Source organism: Hemiscyllium ocellatum, chromosome 15 (genome assembly GCF_020745735.1).
Source record: "Hemiscyllium ocellatum isolate sHemOce1 chromosome 15, sHemOce1.pat.X.cur, whole genome shotgun sequence".
In the NCBI taxonomy this organism is placed as follows: domain Eukaryota; kingdom Metazoa; phylum Chordata; class Chondrichthyes; order Orectolobiformes; family Hemiscylliidae; genus Hemiscyllium; species Hemiscyllium ocellatum.
In genome coordinates this window covers 3,438,556-3,461,218 of record NC_083415.1, presented here as the reverse complement: position 1 = coordinate 3,461,218, position 22,663 = coordinate 3,438,556, and the positions used below count along the sequence as shown (strand labels likewise).

At 44.9% G+C, this 22,663-nt stretch overlaps 1 protein-coding gene across 1 annotated transcript in view; it reads right to left on the bottom strand.

The window, feature by feature from the left end:
* The window catches only part of pigt (phosphatidylinositol glycan anchor biosynthesis, class T), a 34,936-nt gene extending 22,318 nt beyond the window's left edge, over positions 1 to 12,618 (bottom strand). The window contains exons 1-6 of the mRNA XM_060836244.1: positions 12,383 to 12,618; positions 9,695 to 9,872; positions 5,420 to 5,547; positions 4,493 to 4,593; positions 3,590 to 3,676; positions 2,470 to 2,557 (exon numbers count right to left, since the gene is read on the bottom strand). Of these exons, the coding sequence (XP_060692227.1) occupies positions 2,470 to 2,557; positions 3,590 to 3,676; positions 4,493 to 4,593; positions 5,420 to 5,547; positions 9,695 to 9,872; positions 12,383 to 12,605 (805 nt within the window). The 5' untranslated portion in view covers positions 12,606 to 12,618. The remainder of the gene's footprint in view (positions 1 to 2,469; positions 2,558 to 3,589; positions 3,677 to 4,492; positions 4,594 to 5,419; positions 5,548 to 9,694; positions 9,873 to 12,382) is intronic.
* Between the last annotated feature and the right edge of the window lie 10,045 nt (positions 12,619 to 22,663).

Sequence of the window (22,663 nt, the reverse complement as noted above, 5' to 3'; positions counted from 1 at the left end):
GTTAAAAGCCCTTCCAATGACACTTGCAAAATGCCCCACAAATAACTCAGTCCGAGCTGCGTTCAGATGCAACCTGTTGGTTTCACAGGTGCCACCTTCCCTAGAGGCAGTCACAGTGCCTCAGCAATCTAAAGCGCTCCCTCCTGTACCATCTTTCTAGTCATGCATTCATCTAATTTATCCTCTTATTTTGGTGCGTGCTTGCATGTGGCACTAGCATTGCATCAACTGTCTGTATCTGATCTCTGAATCTCTTATATTTGAATTCATTTGCCTGATCTGACTGAGATTCACTGTCTTTGGCCAGAAAATGTGATAAGGTACCAGACAAACAGCTAGGTATTTCAATTTGGGTACTGCAGTACATCCTAGAGTCATACAGCACAGAAGAGCTCCTTTGTCTATCAAGTCAATGCTGAACTACCTACATAATCCCACTTTCCAGCACTAGGCCCAGGACCTTGAATGTTATGACGTTTCAAATGCTACATATGTACTTTGAGGGTTGTGAGGTTACCCGCCTCAACTACTCTCCCATGGAATGGATTCTAGATTCTAATCAATCTCTGGATGAAAACATTTCTCAAATCCTCTCTAAACCTCCTGCCTTTCACCTTGAAATTATGCCCCTTGTTATTGATTCTTCAAGGAGGGGGAATCTATTATGCCAGAGATAACCTTATACAGTCCTATCTGGTTCCGCCTCAACTTTCTCTGTTCTAAAGGAAACAACCTGAACTTATCAGCCTTCCTTCATCGCTTCACAGATTGCATTTGGAATACTGTCACCAGTTTTGGGTCCTATTTCTGAGAAAGGAATGTGCTGGCCTTGAAGAACATCCAGAAGAGGCTTACAAGTACAATCCCAGAGATGAAAGGAGTTGAGAACTCTGGGTCTGTACTTGGTAGCGTTTAGAGGAATGAGAGGGGATCACATTGAAACTTACACAAATACTGAGAAGCCTGGATAGTATGGGCATGGAAAGGATGATGCTTCCACTAGGAGGAGGCACCAGGACACAGCTTCAGAGTGCAGGGACAACCCTTTAGAACTGAGGAAGAACGTCTTCGGCAAGTGGATGATGAATCAGTGGAAATCTTGCCACAGAAGGCTGTGGAAGTCAAATCTTTGCACATTAACCTGACCTGCTGCCTTCAGGGGATCTATGGAGGAGCACCCCAAGATCTCTGTAGCTCTGAGCTTCGTACCATCTTGCTATTCGTTGAGTACACTCTAGGAGAAAGTGAGGACTACAGAAGCTGGAGAGTCAGTCAAAAAGCATGCCGCTGGAAAAGCACAGATGATCAGGCAGCATCCAAGGAGCAGGAGGGTCAACATTTTGGGCGGAGTCCCCTCCCTGCCTTAAAAGTTGCATAACCTCACACTTTTCAGGGTTAAACTCCATCTGATCAATCTGTCTATATCCTCCTGTAACCTAAGATATTCTTCCTCATTCTAAATCATCTAGCTAATCTTCATATCATCTGCAAACATACATCCCCATCCCGCACAGCCCCTGCACCAACACCACTGCATCAGTTTATTCTACATAAATTATATATCACAAACAATAAGGGAGACCAGGCTCCACTCTCACAGACAGCCTTCTACCACAACCCTCTTTCCGCTGCCACTAAATCAACTTTGGATCCAACTTGTCAAGTTACTCTGGATCCCATGTGTTTTTACCTTTTTTTAAACTGTCTCTCATGTGAAACCTTTTCAAAGGTTTGCTGAAATCAATATAAACTATATCAACTGCACTAAGTTCCTCAACACATCTGACCACCTCCTCAAAAACTCTAGTTAGGCATGATTTTCCTCTGACAAAGCCAAGCTGACTATCCCTGGTCAAATTTTGCATCTCCAAGTGGAGATTAATTATCTGCTTTACCATTTTCTCCAATAAGCTTTCCCACAACTGCTCTGTAACGGGCAGAAATATTAATATCCCTACTATACAACCTAAAATATTGGGCTTGGCTCAGCTGATGGTACCCTAACCCACCCCATCTCGAGTCAGAATGCTGTGGGTTTAAACTCCACTCAAGACACGACTCAACAAATAAAGCTTAACATTTCAGTACTGAGGGGGTTTTGCGTATCATTTAGATGAAACATTAACCCAAGATCCCAGCTGTCCTGTTAAGTGAACTGAAAGGTTTTCATGGAACTAGGCAAAGAAAAACAGAGTTTATAAGTTCTTCCCAGTGTCTGCCAGCAACATCAGAACAAAATAAAGATGTGGCCATTACCGTTGACCTCCCTCAAAACAGTGACTAAATTCCAGAAGTATTTAATTGACTGGAATTCTGAGAAAGGTGCCATGTTGGTGCTGGTTTTTACCCATTTTAACCCCTTGATAAAAAGCCCAGGGGCAATACCTAAAACTGCCCTTTACCCTCAGAGAGGTATGTACTATCTCAGCCCAGCAAAGTTTAGTTTCATTTCATGTCTAATTTGCATACCTCGTTTCCCAGAGCCAGAGGCATAGAGGTCAAAGACGACAGACAGGCTCTGGGTCAGCTCCCAGGAGGTACTGATACACAGTTCATTCTGGACAGAAAACCAAAAAAAAATTCTCCACAGTAAAAATGCAAAAATGTAAGGTGGACCAATTTATAAACATTACAAAGAGCTAAACAGATACCCTCAAATTACATTTCATAAATTAGTAGCCAAACAACAGACAATTTTAGCCCTTTCTTCTGTTGACAGTAAGGAATATTAAACAGGGATGATTCTTTGCATTTATTGCTTCATATCTGTATGTTTAAAAATAACAGATAACAGCTTTCCACACACAATTCTGATATTATTGCAGAAAAAAGGATCTGAATTATAGGGAGAGGTTAGATAAGCTAGGACTTTTATCTTTAGAGCGTAGGAGACTGAGCGGGTCCTTATAGAGGTGTATAAGATTATGAGAGGCATGGTAGGGTGAATGCACTCACTCTTTTTCCCAGGGTCAGGGAATTGAGGACTAGAGAGCATCAGTTTAATGTTGGAGTGGAAAAAAATAAAAGAGAACCTGAGGGCCAACGTTTTTACATAGAGGATGGGTACTTGTATGGAATGAGCTGCTCAGGGGATGGTTGACACAGGTATATTAGCAACATTTTAAAAGCATATGGACAACCACATGGATAGGAAAGGATTAGAAGGACATGGGCCAAGTGCAGGGAAATGGGGTCAGTGTGGACAGACGTTTTCGTCAGCATGGACCAGTTTGGGCTGAAGGGCATGGCTGAGGAAGGCATTAACTTACGACGGATGAATCTTGTTTCAATGATATGATCCAGATTTTTAGTGAAGTAACAGACAGAAGTGGTCATCTAGCAGATGTACAATGGACTCGGTCATTTCCTGTGCTGTAAAATCTATAAGACTCCATGCTTTGTAACATTTCCCCAGTATAATACATATTTCTTCAAGAATAGGGCAGCTTGGAATCCAGTAATGTTAACAACATGGAAATTTGGGAGGTTTGTGAAAGAACTGTGCATGCACATATCACACACAAGACCCCAGCCAGTCTGGTAATAGCAGCTCCAAGTTGTATTACGTAATCCAGTGTTCAACACTCACCCTGCAAATAGGTCTGACATGGACAGATTGCGAATGGTAGTTGGTGTGAAACAAACGTTCAGCTTTCAGCAGTACTGCCAATCCCGCCTACAACACAAAACATTTCTTGACCAAGAGTCGGCATTACAGAGAACAGAAGTGGAAAATTTAACTAATAAAGGTTAGTGTGTAAAAACTTAACATCTAACACAATTTTGAGTCAGATATCATAGCACACGTATGACATAACAGACATCACACTTTCCATTTAGTGTACACCAGTCACACAGCAGATATCACAACTTCTGCTATTCCCACTATCAAATTAAACTATGATCCAATTATTTAACATGTAATATCTGTGTAATCAAGGGGATGGAGTTCCAAATAAAGTAAAACTGCGGACGACTTTTTCTGAATTTCCCATTTATTAAAATAATAACAGTTCCACAAATCCTCAATCTCCTGACAAACTTTTAAGATGGTCATTGCCCTTTGCCCACCCCTAAACTCTTATATTCAATCAACCTTGATCCAATCCTCTCCATAAAACACTATGCTCCCAATGTCATGACAGCAAGTCAAACACAAGATGTTTCAATTTAGGCCTGGCAACCCCTTCCTTCATCCTCCCTCTGCTAACCACTCTACCACAGTTCAGGCAAGATGCATGGTCATCATTCATGTATTATGTCCCAGTCTTTACAAAACTTTATACAAACAATTTTAGGGCTTTTTATTTTGTACAGTAAATTCCTTTTATTACTTTTATCACTACATAATTAAATCCATTAGTTATTCTTCATTTGACTTATTTCTAACCTTTGCTAGTGTTCCTCGTTTGTACAAACTGCAGTAAAGACACAAGGCATCATTAATTTCTATTTCTAATTCCTTTAAAGGTGTGTCACTTGTGTATTTTACCTTTGAACCACAGGGTAGGAGTTTCTTCCATGGAGTAAGATTTTCAGTGCAAACGATTTCTCTCGGCAATGCTGCATACCTGAGGAATTTATGATCTGTTTCTGTAGGGGAATACGTAGATAAGGTGAGATATCCTAGTTTACAAGATAAGATACTAAACAGGTATGATGACTACAGGAAGTAACACAGCCAAAGCAAATTGATGCAATCTGCATTCAGCTGTTTCGGGTGTCTAATTCGCCAACCAGTTTACTTGTTTGAATATTTTCAACACAGCATACATGTAACCAAGAAAGCACAGGGATAGTAGAATACCAACTAGAGGGTGAAAATGACCAATAATGATCCACAGCTATTGGAATGAAACTATTACTACTTTCCAAAGTACAGCACATTCATTAACACTGCTAAATTCCCTATATACCATGGAGGAGTGGGGAAGCAAGCAAGATTGATGAAGTACAGAGAACAATGAGGAGGACAAGTGCCATTAAAATGATGATGAGGAAAGGATTGAGGGTGGGGTGAGTCCCAAGAACACGAGTGATCAGAATGTAAAAATACTGAAGGGTGTTTTGAGGAAGAATGCTACATATATATGGAGGAGAAAATAAGGACTGCAGATGCTGAAGATCAGAGTCAAAACGTGTGGTGCTGGAAAGGCACAGCAGGTCAGGCAGCATCTGAGGAGCAGGTGAGTCAGCGTTTCAGGTGTAAGCCCTTCATCAGGCATTCCTGATGAGAGCTCATGCCTGAAATGTCAACTCTCCTGCTCCTCAGATGCTGTCTGACCTACAATGCTTTTCCAGCACCACACTTTCTGACACATATATGGTATATATAAAAATCCATATACATACATACATACACACACACACACACACACACACACACACACACACACAAACTGTATAATATAATACTTACCATTAATGACACCAAGAGGTTTGAAAGAAGCTGTTGGAGTAACAGTGTTTGTTGAGTCAATGAAGTTAAGAGATGCACAGAACAAACCTGACAGAGCATTAGTCAGCTCCTTCCAGGTGGTGTCAACACTGTGAAGGAAAGGTTCATCTGGGTTAAAGTCATATAGTCAATACATAATGTACATGCAAAGATGTGGCAATCAACCCTTAATACATACACAGCATCAACAAGCTCATTTTATAAACTGCAACTTTTATCTAATTTCAAGGTAGCAATGATAAACATGACAAAACTTTGCCTCACTCACTTTAACGTGTCACTTCTTACATACACTTTCAATAAACAGAACCACAATGGTCGAGAACCAGCTTTTTGTGGTGTAGGCTCATGCTCAGATGGAACAGCCATCATTTGCTGAGTTAATTGGGTGGCTGGTTTGTGGTGCAGAGTAATACCAACAGCATGGGTTCCATTCCAGCACTGGTTCAGGTTACCATGGAAGAACTCACCTTCTTAACCTCTCCCTTTGCCAGGGGTCATGGAGTCATAGAGATGTACAGCATGGAAACAGACCCTTCGGTCCAACCCATTCGTGCCGACCAGATATCCCAACCCAATCTAGTCCCACCTGCCAGCACCTGGCCCATATCCCTCTAAACCCTTCCTATTCATATGCCCATCAAATGCCTCTTAAATGTTGCAATTGTACCAGCCTTCATCACTTCCTTTGGCAGCTCATTCCATACACGTACCACCCTCTGTGTGAAAAGGTTGCCCCATAGGTCTCTTTTATATCTTTCTCCTCTCACCCTATACCTATGCCCACCAGTTCTGGACTCCCTGACACCAGGGAAAAGACTTTGTCTATTTATCCTATGCGTGCCCCTCATAATTTTGTAAAGGTCTATAAGGTCACCCCTCAGCCTCCAATGCTCCAGGGAAAACAGCCCCAGCCTGTTTAGCCTCTCCCTATAGCTCAAATCCTCCAACCCTGGCAACATCCTTGTAAAACTTTCCTGAACCCTTTCAAGTTTCACAACATCTATCCGATAGGAAGGAGCAGAATTGCACGCAATATTCCAACAGTGGCCTAACCAATGTCCTGTACAGACACAATATGACCTCCCAACTCCTATACTCTATATTCTGACCAATATAAAAGAAAGCATACCAAACAACTTCTTCACTATTCGATGTACCTGCGACTCCACTTTCAAGGAGCTATGAACCTGCACTCCAAGGTCTCTTTGTTCAGCAAGTGGCAAATGAAGGGTCAGGGATTGTGGTTAGTTACTTGACTTGGAGCCAAAAATGAAAATCTGATGGCTAGTGAGGGAGGGGGATTGTTCAGTGTCACTCGGTGGCTGATCAGGGAACTGGCATTAGGAAGCAGGAGTCCAGTTGAGAGCCATCCCCTGAGATTCCCCCCCCCACTAAGTCTCTCTTTGGCTTCACTTGAACTTTGACCTGAGATCTCTCTTTGATCCTGCTACTCCATCTACTGGCAATAACAGTAATGTAGAGCTGCTGGCTTCGGACTGGCTGGCAGTTCTCAGGGGATAGAATTTTCACACCACCGGGTCCTCCGTTCTTAGGAAATATGATGCTATCTAAATACCTGATGGGTACTTCACATTGCCAGTCTTTCATCAGTTCAGGCAATGCAGGACCCCTACCGGGTGAGACCTCACATCTCAAATATTAAGTTCTACCTCATGTATGCGGTTTTGCTCAGAGTGACTATTTTTAAAAGATATGTGTATCTAACAATAAGATCTTCATAACTGAACCATAATCCATTAGTTGACAGAGTAATATGAATTGGGTCTATTAAGAGACTTTGGTTTTGACTTTTCTGTCATCACTGATGCTACTCTGTTAAGCTCATATAATCAAAATCAAGAGCTCTTGTTGTTGTTAACCTTTCAACACTTCCACTTTCTGAAAGGAGAATTAAAAAGTATGAAGAACCTCAAGTTAAGTGACCACTAGTCATCTCTCTCTAATGAGAAAGCAGCCCAATGGTCCAGTCGGACTATAGCGATATTACCTTGATATAAATATTTTAATAAATTATCAGGCAATCCACCATATTCTTACACACAGCAAATCGATATTAAATGTCTTCGAGTAAAGGAGAGTGAGGTGCCAGCATACACAGAGATAATTCTGTTGTTTTTCATACATTTCATCTTAAATATTTTCCCGATAAATTAAAGCTGTTAACATTGGCACAGCATTATTGAGGGAGGTGGGAGCATGTAAGAAGCATGCAACAAAAGCAGATGTAAGCCATTCAGCGTCTCAAGCCTGCACCATCATTCAAGAAGGTCACAACTAACTTCAACTGTTGATCCATACTCTCATGATTCCTTCAGAGTTCAAAAATTTACTGATTGCAGCCTTAAATATACTCAACAACTTTGCAGCTAAAGAATTGAGCAGAGAAAGTTATTCGAATCTCAGCCGGAAATGGGGAAAACCAAAATCTGAGACTGTTTCCTTGCATTAAACTTCTCAAGCCTTTTTATGTTTCAAAGATCACTTTTCATTATTCTAAACACTCAACAGTAATATGCTCATTATCCTTAACTTCTTCACATAACAAACCCCTCATACTGGCTGTCTTTATCGCACCACTCCAAGGCATATATATCCTTCCTTCCAAGTCAAAATCAGATCATGCAAAAGCCAATTCAATTCGAGCAGCATTTCCTTTCCCTTGTACTCTGGCTCTCTTACAATAAGATCAACGGACCACATGTCTTTCCAAGCTGTTTATAAATGTTTTGCGTTTAGTGTGCAAGGAAACTCAAAATGGCTACCAATGTTGAAATAGTTTTTCTCTACTTCCTGCCAAAGTAAATAACCTCACATTTCCCCATTCCTTTGCAAACTGTTTCTGTTTTACAACAGAATTTCCCAACTGGGATTAAATAATCAAAAGCTTTTTGACAATAATACTTAGTGTAAGGCATTAACGTAGGTTGCAAACAACAGACTCTGATCCTTGAAGCCAACGTCAACATTTCCCATTTATTCCTGTTATCTATTCTTTAACCAATATATTACTCCAATCCTCTGAACGCTCATCTTGTACAGAAACCTTGCATGTAACTTCTTACTCAACTGTTTTTGGAAAATCTAAAGACCATGCATTGCAGTATACAAGTCTACCTGCCATATAAGATGATATTTTCTACCCAAAAATTATATTTTTCTATATACTCGCTGCAAAATTCAATCTATCCTTTCTAGCCATGACATTCCACACTCACATTTGGTGTCAACCTCAGTTTTTCATCCCATGTGTGGGTGTTTCACTTATTTATAAATAGGGGCATTGGGATCAAGCAGATAATATGGAATTAGATTAGATTCCCTTCAGTGTGGAAACAGGTCCTTCGGCCCGACCAGTCCATACCCACCCTCCGAAGAGTAACCCACCCAGAACCATTCCCCTCTGATTAATGCACCTAACACTATGGGCAATTTAGCATGGCCAATTCACCTAACCTGCACATCTTTGGACTGTGGGAGGAAACCAGAGCACCCAGAGGAAACCCACGCAGACATGGGGAGAATGTGCAAACTCCACACAGACAGTCACCTGAGGTTAGACTCAAACCTGGGACCATGGTGCTGTGAGGCAGCAGTGCTAACCACTGAGGCACCGTGCCACCACCGTGATCTGCATAGATGTACAGGAGCTTTACTACCCACCCACACATGGAGAATGACAAAAATGGCGATTACCACATAAATATTCCATGTATAAGCTGACCCCCATTTTTGGAGCAATTTTTCGAAGCTTCAATGGTCAACTTAAGAATGCTAACATCTATGCTTATCTCCCTTTATCTACCTTACTGATCATACCCTCAAAAAGCTTTCATAGATTTATCGATAATTATATCCCTTTCATAAAGACAAAATGATGCTGCCTAATTGCACAATGATTTACTCAGTGCCCCGATACCAACTTCTAGTTAACTGATCCTAGCAATTTCCTAACTTTTGATGTCAGGCTAAACTGGCTTGTAGGTACCCAAACTGTCCCTCCCTCTGTAAATGTAATTCTGTTATTCAAAAAAGGAGTGAAAGAAGAAGACGTGTGTTAAATTAAAGTGAGAAGTTTACATGGGCCATGCACATCAAAAATATGGCCACAGAAAGTCATGATAGGAAAAACCAACAGGAAGCTTGCCCAGAACCAAGAGGCTAAATATGTTGCCGGGTGTACAATGGAGAAGCAGAGGTAAGCGTGAGACTCACTCTGACACAGATGACTGGAACCAGACCCAGAGCTCCACTCCAGGCGGGGCCTGGAGGAAAGGTTGTCCCCACCGTGACCTCCTCCAGAAACCATGAGTGAAGGACAGGTGCAGCTCACGAACTGAGAACTTGGAGATTACCTGTCCCAGTGACTTTGGAAAGAGCCTGTAGTGAGACACTGTAGAAACAACCTGGGCATTAGTAGTGCAGCATCGCCACCAGAATATATAGCATCAAAACTCCACAGGGATAACACTGGATTATTCCATAGTGTGTAGGAGCAGAAATAGGCCATTCAGCTCATTCACCCTACCCTGCTTTCAATGAGATCATGGTTAATCTATAATTCTAATTTCCTGCCTTTTCCCCTATCATCCTCGATTCTCTTTCTGACTAAAAATCTGTCTATCTCAGCCTTAATGACACAGTATTGACAGCCTTCTGTGGTAAATACTTCCACTGACTCATCACTGTCTGAGAAGAAACTCCTCATCACTCTTAATAAATTAGTGCATTTCTTCTATAAACACACAGATACTACCAGCAACAACATGGTAACAAAAGCTATTTCATACAATTGTCATCCAGGCCAAAACTAATTATTTGAAGATAAAGCACACCTATGGAACAATAAAATCTATAATTTTCTTTCTTATTTTCAAACACTTTCATAACCTCATCCAGCCCAAGAACTGCCCAATGTATCATTACTCAGCTAATTCTAGCCTCTTGATATTGGCGATTTAATTTATCCATTACAACTGGCCTAGCGTTCAGTCTCGGCCCCAAACTTTAAGGCACCCTTCAGAACTTAGTTTTAGATTAGGTTAGATTACTTACAGCGCAGAAAAAGGCTCTTTGACTCAACAAGCCCACACCGACCTGCCGAAGCGCAACCTACCCAGACCCATTCCCCTACATTTACCCATTCACCGAACACTACGAGCAATTTAGCTCGGCCAACTCACCTAACCTACACATTTTGGTACTGTGGGAGGAAACCAGAACACCCTTCTTCGACAATCTTTACGCATCTGCTCTAATATCATATGGCTCGCTGTCACATAATGACTATGTCTCTGGGTGCCAAGGATATTTCATTGTGTTTAATGCGCTAAGTAGAAGTAGATGGTGTATAATTCCTGTAGTTTATCAACTCTAACATAGAAAAGGTGCATTGTTGAGGTGAAAACCTTCTATTAACAGTAACCTTGCAACCTCCACAATCCGAATCTCTGCCACTCGAATTTCCTATAAATTCACTTATTTCCTATACATTCAATACCCAATGCTGCTAATCCACTGCCTCAATAATATTGCTTGTTATTCCTCCCAGTGTTCATTTCTTTCCCAGACAGTGCCCATTAACTCCTCTCCCCAATGGAAGGGTTCCAGACACTGTCCCCTCCCCCCACAGGCAGGGTCCCGATCAACACTGACTGCTCTGGGATCAGGCTCTAACCCATCAGATACCCACTCCAGCCCCCTACATGGCTCTGTTGTCTGTACCTCACTCCCAATGTACACTCATACAAACCTTCCCACCTAAGGACACTCACAACATAATATGCCACTCTCACCGCCAAAATACACTCTCGCCAACGTGGACCACCCCAAATGCTCACTCTCGGTATACGCTAACACTGCAGCCTCAACCGTCCAGATGTGCCGCCACCCAGAACCTTACCTCCAATGCGTCCCCACACTGCCAGAGCCTCACCACCGCCCAGTGGGCCCCCATACTGGACCCTCACCCCCCAGTGAGCCCCCACTGAGGACCCTCACCCCCCAGTGAGCCCCCACTGAGGACCCTAACCCCCCAGTGAGTCCCGACACTAGACCCTCTCCCCCCCAGTGAGCCCCCACTGAGGACCCCAATCCCCCAGTGAGCCCCCACTGACGACCCTCACCCCCCAGTGAGCCCCCACTGTGGACCCTCACCCCCCAGTGAGCCCCCACTGTGGACCCTAATCCCCCAGTGAGCCCCCACTGAGGACCCTAACCCCCCAGTGAGCCCCCACTGAGGACCCTAACCCCCCAGTGAGCCCCCACTGAGGACCCTAACCCCCCAGTGAGTCCCGACACTAGACCCTCTCCCCCCAGTGAGCCCCCACTGAGGACCCTCACCCTCCAGTGAGTCCCGACACTAGACCCTCTCCCCCCAGTGAGCCCCCGCTGTTGACCCTCACCCTCCAGTGAGCCCCCACACTGGACCCTCACCCCCCCCCGCAGAAGCCCCCACACTGGACCCTCACCGCCCCCCCCCCCCAAGTGGGTACACACTCCCCGCCCCTCATACCCCCCCCCCAGTGGGCCCCCACTCCCCGCCTAGAGCCTCACCCCCCAGTGAGCCCCCACTCCCCGCCTGGAGCTTCACCCCCAACAGTGAGCCCCCACACTAGACCCTCTCCCCCCCCAGTGAGCCCCCACACTAGACCCTCTCCTCTCCCCCCCCAGTGAGACCCCATTGCGGATCCTCACCCCCCCCCAGTGAGCCCCCACTCTCCCCCCGGAGCCTCACCCTCCAGTGAGCCCCCACTGTGGACCCTCACCCCCCAGTGAGCCCCCACTGTGGACCCTCACCCCCCCCCCACCCACAGTGATTCCCCCACACTGGACTCACCCCCCAGTGGGCCCCCCCGGAGCCTCACCCCCCGGTGAGCCCCCACTCTCCCCCCGGAGCCTCACCCCTGCTCTCGCTGGTGTCCCGCGGGCCCAGCTCCACATCCCAGCGGGTGCGGAACTGGAAATCCGCCGCCAGGTCCCCGGAGCTCAGCGGCTTCAGCACCAGCTCCTCCTCGAAGCGGTCCCGCTGCGGACAGAGCGGGGGCCCCGGCTCCAGAGCCCAGCCGGCCCCACACAGCAGCACACAGGCGGCGACAAGCGGGAGGCGGCCATCACCGGGCCCCATCACTATGGAAACCGCCATTGCCAAGGCGGAAGCGGCATCTCCTTCCGGGGTGAAAGAGCAAACCCTGGGCCAATGGGGTCAGCCTTCAGTGAGGGGCTAGCATTAACCAGAGGGGCCGAGTAGCACTTGCTGAGGTGTCAGGTTCTTTAGAGGGGCTCAATACTATTCCCTTAGAGAGCAATATCATATGTTTTTATTCACACTATCCCCATAACAAATGTCATTGATTAATTTTTGATTATCAATGTCTGCTATAAATATACTCAAAGGCTGAGTTTCAACAGTCCTCAAGGGTATAAGATTCCAACGGTTCACCATCTTCTGATTTTAAAAAAACTCCTCATTTTGTTCCAAACTGGCAATTCCCGTATCTCGTCCCCCTGGTTCTAGACTCCCCAACCAGCAGGAACTTTTTAACTTGCATCAACTCTGCCTATCCCTTTAATACCACCAGCTGATGGGCCAACATCAACTAGGAACCAAATACCATTCACTGGCGGATCAATGTTGAGAAAAGGGGCTGAATTTTTTACAAACCCACAGCTACCTGGATTACACCTCTTCCCACCCTACCTCCTGCAAAAATGCCATCCCGTATTCCCAATTCCTCCGCTTCCGCCGCATCTGTTCCCAGGAGGACCAATTCCACCACAGAACACACCAGATGGCCTCCTTCTTTAGAGACCGCAATTTCCTTTCCCACGTGGTTAAAGATGCCCTCCAACGCATCTCATCCACATCCCGCACCTCCGCCCTCAGACCCCACCCCTCCAACCGTAACAAGAACAGAAACCCCCGGTACTCATCTTCCACCCTACCAACCTTCGCATAAACCAAATCATCTCACCTCCATCCAAGGCCCTAAAGGAGCCTTCCACAAACATCAAAATTTTACCTGCACCTCCACCAATATTATTTATTGTATCCGTTGCTCCCGATGCGGTCTTCTCTACATTGGGGAGACTGGACGCCTCCTAGCAGAGCACTTTAGGGAACATTTCTGGGACACCCACACAAATCAACCACATTGCCCTGTTGCCCAACATTTCAACTCCCCCTCCCACTCTGCCGAGGACATGCAGGTCCTGAGCCTCCTTCACCGCTGCTCCCTCACCACCCGATGCCTGGAGGAAGAACGCCTCATCTTCTGCCTCGGAACACTTCAACCCCAGGGCACTGATGTGGCCTAAAACAGTTTCCTCATTTCCTCTTCCCCCACCTCACCCCAGTTCCAAACTTCCAGCTCAGCACTGTCCCCATGACCTGTCCTACCTGCTTATCTTCTTTTCCACCTATCCACTCCACCCTCCTCTCTGACCTATCACCTTCATCCCACCCCCATCCACCCATTGTACTCTTTGTATCTTCCCCCATCCTCCTCCCTGATCTATCACCTTCATCCCCACCCCCACTCACCTATTGTACTCTATGCTACTTTCTCCCCACCCCCACCCTCCTGTCATTTATCTCTCCACCCTTCAGGCACTCTGCCTGTATTCCTGATGAAGGGCTTTTGCCCGAAACGTCGATTTTACTGCTCCTCCTGCTGTGCTTTTCCAGCACCACTAATCCAGAATTTATAATAATCTAGAAAAGAATAATTTGAGTAGGGATATTTGTGAAGGGTAGATCCGGGTAGATCATGCCTCACAAACCTTATTGAGTTCTTTGAGAAGGTGACAAAACATGTGGATGAGGGTAAAGCGGTTGATATGCATATGGATTTCAGTAAAGTGTTTGATAAGATTCCCCACGATATTGCAGAAAATATGCCGGTATTAAATTGAGGGTGATTTAGCGGTTTGGATTAGAAATTGGCTGAAAGAAGACAGAGGGTGGTGGTTAATGAAAAATGTTCATCCTGGAGTTCGGTTATTAGTAGTGTACGGCAGCAATCTGTTTTGGGGTCACTGCTGTTTGTCATTTTTATAAATGACCTGGATGAGGGTATAGAAGGATGGGTTAGTAAATTTGCAGATATCACTAAATTTGGTGGCGTTGTGGACACTGCAAAAGAATGTTGCAGGTTACAGAGGGACATAGATAAGCTGCAGAGCTGGGCTGAGAGGTGGCAAATGGAGTTTAATGCAGAAAAGTGTGAGGGGATTCACTTTGGAAGGAGTAACAAGAATACAGAGTACTGGGCTAATGGCAAAATTCTTGGTAGTGTGGATGAGCAGAGAGATCTTGTTGTCCATGTGCAGAGATCCCTGAAAGTTGCCACCCGTGTTGATAGGGTTGTTAAGAAGGCATACAGTATGTTAGCCTTTATTGGTAGAGGGATTGAGTTTTGGAACCATGAGGTCATATTGCAGCTGTACAAAACCCTAGTGCGACCGCACTTGGTGCACTGCGTATGTTTCTGGTTGCTGCATTATAGGAAGGATGTGGAAACATTGGAAAATGTTGTGGGGAAAAACACCAGTCTCTGACTCAGAATTGGGGTTCAATGACAGAGTTTATTGCACAAGGAAATACCGGAACTCCAGGGAGAGAAAGACACCAACAGCACATAGGTCAGCTGCGAGTCTTCCCTTGACCCAGAGCACATGTCAAGAAACTTTATACCTCTTGTGATACAATAGGTCAGTGATGAGATTATTGTCTTTGTAACATGGTTTGTTTATGGCAATTATTGCAGAATCGTTGATAGTTTCAATACAGTCTTTGTCAGTTCCAGCATAACCTTTGTTAATTTTTGCATGGTTATTGTCAGTTTCATGTAGACATTGTCATTTTCATGTAGACATTGTCAGTTTCAATGCTTGCACAGAAATCCATTGCTGTAGTAATGGGTGCTAATCGCTCTTCCTGAGAAGGGCTACTATTGCAGCCCTGGCTATTAGCATTTTGTATTAAGTCTGTATCAAGCTGTTAGCATTTCTATAAGAGGTATTGGCTGGAATCAGACACTTCAGCGGGCAGTGTTCATTATTTATGTGTATTCTTACCCCCACCAATGTTAAACTAATCAACTGGATTGTGAGTTAATTGTGCTGGCATTCTGGTGGCCCCAGGCAGTGTCTATATCTGCTCGACTATTTAGAACAATACAGCACAGAACAGGCCCTTCGGCCCACGATGTTTTCCCTAGCTGGAAGCTTCCTCGCAGAGCGCTTCAGAGAACAACTCCGGGACACCCGCACCAATCAACCCCATTGCCCCATGGCTGAACATTTCAACACCCCCTCCCACTCTACTGAGGACATGCAGGTCTTCCGCCTCCTCCGAAGAACACCTCATCTTCCAACTCGGGACCCTTCAACCCCAGGGCATCAATGTGGACTTCACCAGTTTCCTCATTTCCCCTCCCCCCAATTTACCCCAGTTCCAATCTTCCAGCTCAGCACCATCCTTATGACCTGTCCTACCTGTCAATCTTCCTTCCCACCTATCGGCTTCACCCTCCTTTCCGACCTATCACCTTTACCCCCACCTCCATCCCCCTATTGCACTCTTAGCTATTTCTCCCCAGCCTCACCTCCCTCCCATTTATCTCTCCATCCCGAGGCTCCAGTTTCATTCCTGATGAAGAGCTTTTGCCCGAAACATCAATTTTCCTATTCCTTGGATGCTGTTTGGCTGGCTGTGGTTTTCCAGCACCACTCTAATCTTGCCCTGGATGGTATCAAGCTTTTTATTTTGTTGGACCTGCATTCATAGGAAAAATAGGAATGTAGGACAATAGGAACAGAGTAGGACATTAAATCAGTCGACCCTGCACCACTTAATATGATCATGTTTAATCAAACATTTCAATGCCTTTGAAGTACATTATCCCCGTAACTGATGCCATTGGTAATCTAAGTATTAACATTTATAGAATCATAAACTCCTACAGAACAGAGACAGACCCTTTGGCCAAACTGGTCCATGCCGACCAAAATGTTCATCCACACTAACTCCATTTCCCTGCAATTGGCCTATATCTTATTAATCCTTTCCTATCCACATATCTGTCCAAATGCATTTTAAATGTTATTAATGTACCTGCCTCAACCTCTTCCGCTGGCAGCTCATTCAATATGCAAACCGCCCTCTGTGTAAAAACAGTTGCCCCTCAGGTTCCCTTTTATTCTTTCCCGTCCAACATTAAACTGATGCCCTCTGGTCCTCCATTCCCCAACCCTGAGAAAAAGACTGAGTGCATTCACCCTATCCATGCCTCTCATGATCTTATACGGATCTGTAAGGAACCCCCCATCAGTCTCCTATGCTCTGAAGAAAAAAGTCCTAGCTTGTCCAATGTCTTCCTATAACTTATCTATTAACCTCTACGAATATTCAAAAATTGAGCTTCAACAGGGTGAGAGGGGAAAGAAATAAAAGAGACCTACAGGGCAACGTTTTCACACAGAGGATGGTACGTGTATGGAATGAGCTGCCAGAGGAAGTGGTGGAGGCTGGTACAATTGCAACATTTAAAAGGCATTTGGATGGGTATATGAATAGGAAGGGTTTGGAGGGATATGGGCCGGATGCTGGCAAGTGGGACTAGATTGGTTGGGATATCTTGTCGGCATGGACGGGTTGGACCGAAACGTCTGTTTCCATGCTGTACATCTCTATGACTTTATAACAGCCCTCTGGGTTAGAGATTTCCAAGTATTCACAACCCTTTGAGGAAAAAAAACCTCATCTCAGACCCAAATGACATTCCCTTTATTTTTAAATAGCATGACCTGATTTGAGACTCCTTAGCCAGGGCAAATTTCTTACCTACATCTACACTGTCTGTAGTTTTAGGTATTTTATGAGTTCCAATAAGACCAACTCTCATTCTTCAAGCTGTGGAGAGTACAGGCCCAATTTGCCCAATTGGGCACGGGGCAGCACGGTGGTTAGCACTGTTGCCTCACAGCGCCAGGGACCCAGGTTCGATTTCTGTCTCAGGCGACTGACTGTGTGGAATTTGCAAGTTCTCCCTGTGTCTGCATGGATTTCCTCCGGATGCTCCAGTTTCCTCCCACAATCCAAAGATATGCAAGTTAGGTGAATTGGTCATGCTATACTGCCCATAGTCAGGGTTGAATATGGGGAATTAGTCTGGGTGGGTTACTCTTCAGAAGGTCGGTATGGACCTGTTGGGCCGGAGGGCCTGTTTCTGTACTGTAGGGAATCTAATCTAATTGCTCTTCATGACTAGATTAGATTAGATTAGATTACTTACAGTGTGGAAACTGGCCCTTCAGCCTGACAAGTCCACACTTACCCTCCAAAGAGCAACCCACCCATTCCCCTACATTTACCCCTTCACCTAACACTACAGACAATTTAGCATGGGCAATTCATAGACAGTCCTGCCACATGAGTACAACTCTAGTGAACTTCACTGCGTGCCTTCAATGGCAAGAATATCTTTCCTGAGATAAGACCAAAACTGCATACATTTCGGGCAGCATGGTGGCTCAGTGGCTAGCACAGCTGCCTCACAGTGCCAGGGACCCGAGCTCAATTCCAGCCTCAGGCAACTGTCTATGTGGAATTTGCACGTTCTCTCTGTGTCTCCTTGGGTTTCCTCTGGGTGCTTCGGTTTCCTCCTACAATCCAAAGATGTGCAGGTTAGGTGAATTGGCCATGCTAAATTGCCCGTAGTGTTCAGTTATGTGTAGGTTAGGTGCATTAGTCAGGGGTAAATGTAGAGTAATGGGGTAGGGGAATTAGGTCTGGGTGGGTTACCCTTCAGAAGGTCGGTGTTGGGCCAAATGGCCTGTTTCTGTTTTCACACTGTAGGGGTTCAATGAGTACTCTAGTACTTTAAGTTCTGAAGAAGTATTTCAGAACTCAAAATGCTAACTCTGTTTTCTCTCCCCAGATGCTACCAAGTCTGCTGAATTTCTCCAGCAATTTCTGTTTTTGTTTGTCACAGTACTGCAGGTGTGGTCTAACCAAGCTTCTATACAACTTTTTTATTCATTCATGGGATGACGGTGTCGCTGCCTAGGCCAGCATTTATTTCCCATCCCTAATTACCCAGAGGACAGTTCAGATTCAACCACATTGCAGTCAGTCTGGAGTCAGACCAGGTAAGAACAGCATTACCATGAAAGTTGATAAGTCCCCAGGACCAGATGGTCTACAAGTGTTGAAGTAGGTGACTATAGAGATAATTCATGCATTGGTAATTGTCTGCCAAAATTTCATAATTTCTGGAACAATTCCTGCAGATTGGAAGCTTGTGAATGCTCCCTTACTATTTAAAGAAGCATAGGAGAAAGAACAGGTAACCCAAGACCCATTAGCCTTATATCTGTGTATCCTTCAGTGTCACTGGGTCAAAATCCTGGAATTCCCTCCCCAACAATATTGTGGATGTACATGTACTGCAGTGATTCAGGAAAACAGCTCAACACTACTTTCTCGAAGGTAATTAGGGACTCCTGAACTCAAAGCCTTACATTTTGAGTATCAATTACACTATATAGGTTTGGATCTCTTGGAATTTAGAAGGTTAAGTGGTGATTTGCTCAAGAGGAACTCATGGAGGAGCATGCAGGTGGAGGGAAAATATTTCTGTGGGTTACATAGTTACCATATCCTGCCTGTCAGTAGTGAAGGTGGGAAACACATCCACACAGAAAAGATTCTAGAAGTTTTACGTTGTCTTATCAATTGATAATAGCTATTTTAAATCTGAGTTGATTTTTTATGTTGTAAAAATTTATTATGAGATATGGAGTAAAGATTAGATTAGATTAGACTTACAGTGTGGAAACAGGCCCTTCGGCCCAACAAGTCCACACCGACCCGCCGAAGCGCAACCCACCCATACCCCTACATTTACCCCTTACCTAACACTACGGGCAATTTAGCATGGTCAATTCACCTAACCCGCACATCTTTGGACTGTGGGAGGAAACCGGAGCACCCGGAGGAAACCCACGCTGACACGGGGAGAACGTGCAAACTCCACACAGTCAGTCGCCTGAGTCGGGAATTGAACCCGGGTCTCCGGCGCTGTGAGGCAGCAGTGCTAACCACTGTGCCACCGTGCCGCCCACCATTTATACATTTTCTTCGCTTGAAGAAAATACATTTTCTTCAAGCGATCAGACAACTTAAAACTTCTCGAATCTTTTCTGTGTAGGTCTATTTCCCACCTTCATTACTGACAGACTAGATATGGTAACTATGTAACCCACAGAAATGCTTTCCTTCTATATGCTTGCCCCTCCATTAGTTCCTCTTAAGAACTACAAGAACCAAGTAGGGGACTAGCTGGATTGCTGTGTGGGAGCCGGTGTGGAATTGATGGGCTAAATAGTCTCTCCAGTGAGAAGCTGTCTCCAGCTGACGTCTGTTCAAGAAGGGGAGTAGAGACAACCCTGGTAATTATAGACGAGTGAGCCTTACTTCAGTTGTGAGTAAAGTGTTGGAAAGGGTTACAAGAGATAGGTTTTATAAACATCTAGAAAGGAATAAGTTGATTAGGGATAGTCAGCATGGTTTTGTGAAGGATAGGTCATGCCTCAAACCTTATTGAGTTCTTTGGGAAGGTGACCAAACAGGTGGATGAGGGTAAAGCAGTTGATGTGGTGTATATGGATTTCAGTAAAGCATCCGATAAGATTCCCCACGCTGGGCTATTACACAAAATACAGCGGCATGGGATTGAGGGTGATTTAGCGGTTTGGATCAGCTGAAAGAAGACAGAGGGTGGTGGTTGATGGGAAATATTCATCCTGGAGTTCATTACTAGTAGTGTACCATAAGGATCTGTTTTTAGTCCACTGCTGTTTGTCATTTTTTATAAATAACCTGGATGAGGGTGTAGAAGAATGGGTTAGTAAATTTACTGATGACACTAAGGTCAGTAGAGTTGTGGATAAGGGCGGCACGGTGGCACAGTGGTTAGCACTGCTGCCCCACAACACCAGAGACCTGGGTTCAATTCCCAACTCAGGTGACTGACTGTGTGGAGTTTGCACATTCTCCCCGTGTCTGCATGGGTTTCCTCCGGATGCTCCAGTTTCCTCCCACAGTCCAAAGATGTGCAGATCAGGTGAATTGGCCACGCTAAATTGCCCGTAGTGTTAGGTAAAGGGGTATGGGTGGGTTGCGCTTCAGCGGGTCGGTGTGGACTTGTTGGCCCGAAGGGCCTGTTTCCACACTGTAAGTAATCTAATCTAATCTAATAATGCTGAAGGATGTTGTAGATTACAGAGGGACATAGATAAACTGCAGAGCAGGGCTGAGAGGTGGCAAATAGGAGTTTAATGCAGAAAAGTGTGAGATGATTCACTTTAGAAGGAGTAACAGGAACAAAGAATACTGGGTTAGTGATAAGATTCTTTGTAGTCTAAATGAGCAGAGAGATCTCAGTGTCCATGTACATAGATCTTTGAAAGTTGCCACCCAGGTTGATAGGGTTGTTAAGAAGGCAGACACTGTGTTAGTTTTTATTGGTAGAGGGATTGGAGTTTCAGAACTATGAAGTCATTCTGCAGATGTACAAAACTCTGGTGTGGCTGCAGAATCACGCGTCTTTAGACTAGCATGGCCGTAGTCCCAGGTGATCTCCCATCCAAGTACTAACCAGGCCTGGGTCTGCTTTTCTTCCAAGATCAGGCAATGCAGCTGTGCAAAACTGATGCAGCCACACTTGAGTTCTGGTCACCTCAATATAGGAAGGATGTGGAAGTTTTGGAAAGGGTTCAGAGGACATTTACTGGGATGTTGCCTGGTCCGGAGGGAACATCTTATAAGGAAAGGGTGAGTGACTTGAGGCTGTTTTCTTCAGAGAGAAGAAGGGCCAACTTTAAGGGCATTTAATTGTCATTAAAGGGCATATGAACAAGAATGTAACAGTGTAGGTTAGGTGGGCTTCACATTGGTTTCACAGGTCGGTGCAACATCGGGGCTGAAGGGCCTGTACCGTGTTCTATGTTCTGTGTTCTATGTACTAATGCTCAGAATATTTTTAAAACAAAATAAAGAATTTTTTTTATCTTATCAGTGGACCCCAGTTGTATTGTCACTATGCTGTTGTGGTTTCAGGGTGTTTCCGACAGTACATCACCATATAGTCCTGCATTCCTATCAGCTGTCACGTGTGACACAGAGGAAGCGTATGTCCCATATTCACAATGAACCAAACATGAATTCTGTTCAATCCGACACTGTGCTTTTGTTCCTTTATCCTGCACATTACTCAGTGACATTCTGACATGTTTCCTTATATTTATTCTAACATTTCACCCCCATGTTTCAAACAAGAGACAAACAATAAGAAATACAAATAGGACATGCAAGATTAGGAATTACAGTCAATGTACTACAACAGCTTGCATTTAAATAACGCTTTTAATGTCGGAAAATATCCAAAGTTGCTTCGTGGGAACACAACAAGACTGAAAGACTGAGCCATCTAAGAGGTATAGAAACAGGTGGATGAAAGAGTGGAGAGAGACAGTGGGTAGAAGCTCAGCTTTCAACTTTCTAAACACTCAGAATACACAAGCCATGGTTGTGTGACCCAGCCTCATAATTTAACCCATTATGCCCCAGTGTGAGTCGGGGTATTGGCGCTACGTTGGGAATTCAGAGCCCCAGGCTACTGTTTTAAAGTTACGGGTTTGAGTCATGGCAGCTGGTGAAATTTAAATTCCATAAAATCTAGAATTAAGTAATAAAAAAACTAGATTAGAATGGTGCTGGAAAAGCACAGCAGGCCAGGCAGCATCTGAGGAGCAGGAAAATCGATGTTTCGGGCAGGAGCCCTTCATCAGAAATTAAGCTGGGAGCCTCTGGAGTGGAGAGATAAGTGGGAAGGGGGTGGGGCTGGGGAGAAGGTAGCGAAGAGTGCAATAGGTGGATGGAGGTGGGGGTAAAGGTGATAGGTCGGAGAGAATGGTGGAGCGGATAGGTGGGAAGGAAGATTGGCAGGTGGGACAGGTCATGAGGGCGGTACTGAGCCGGAAAGTTGGAACTGGAGTAAGGTGGGGGGAGGGGAAATGAAGAAACTGGGGAAGTCCACATTGATGCCCTGGGGTTTTAGTGTTCCGAGGTGGAAGATGAGGCATTCGTCCTCCAGGCATCGGGTGGTGAGGGAGTGGCGA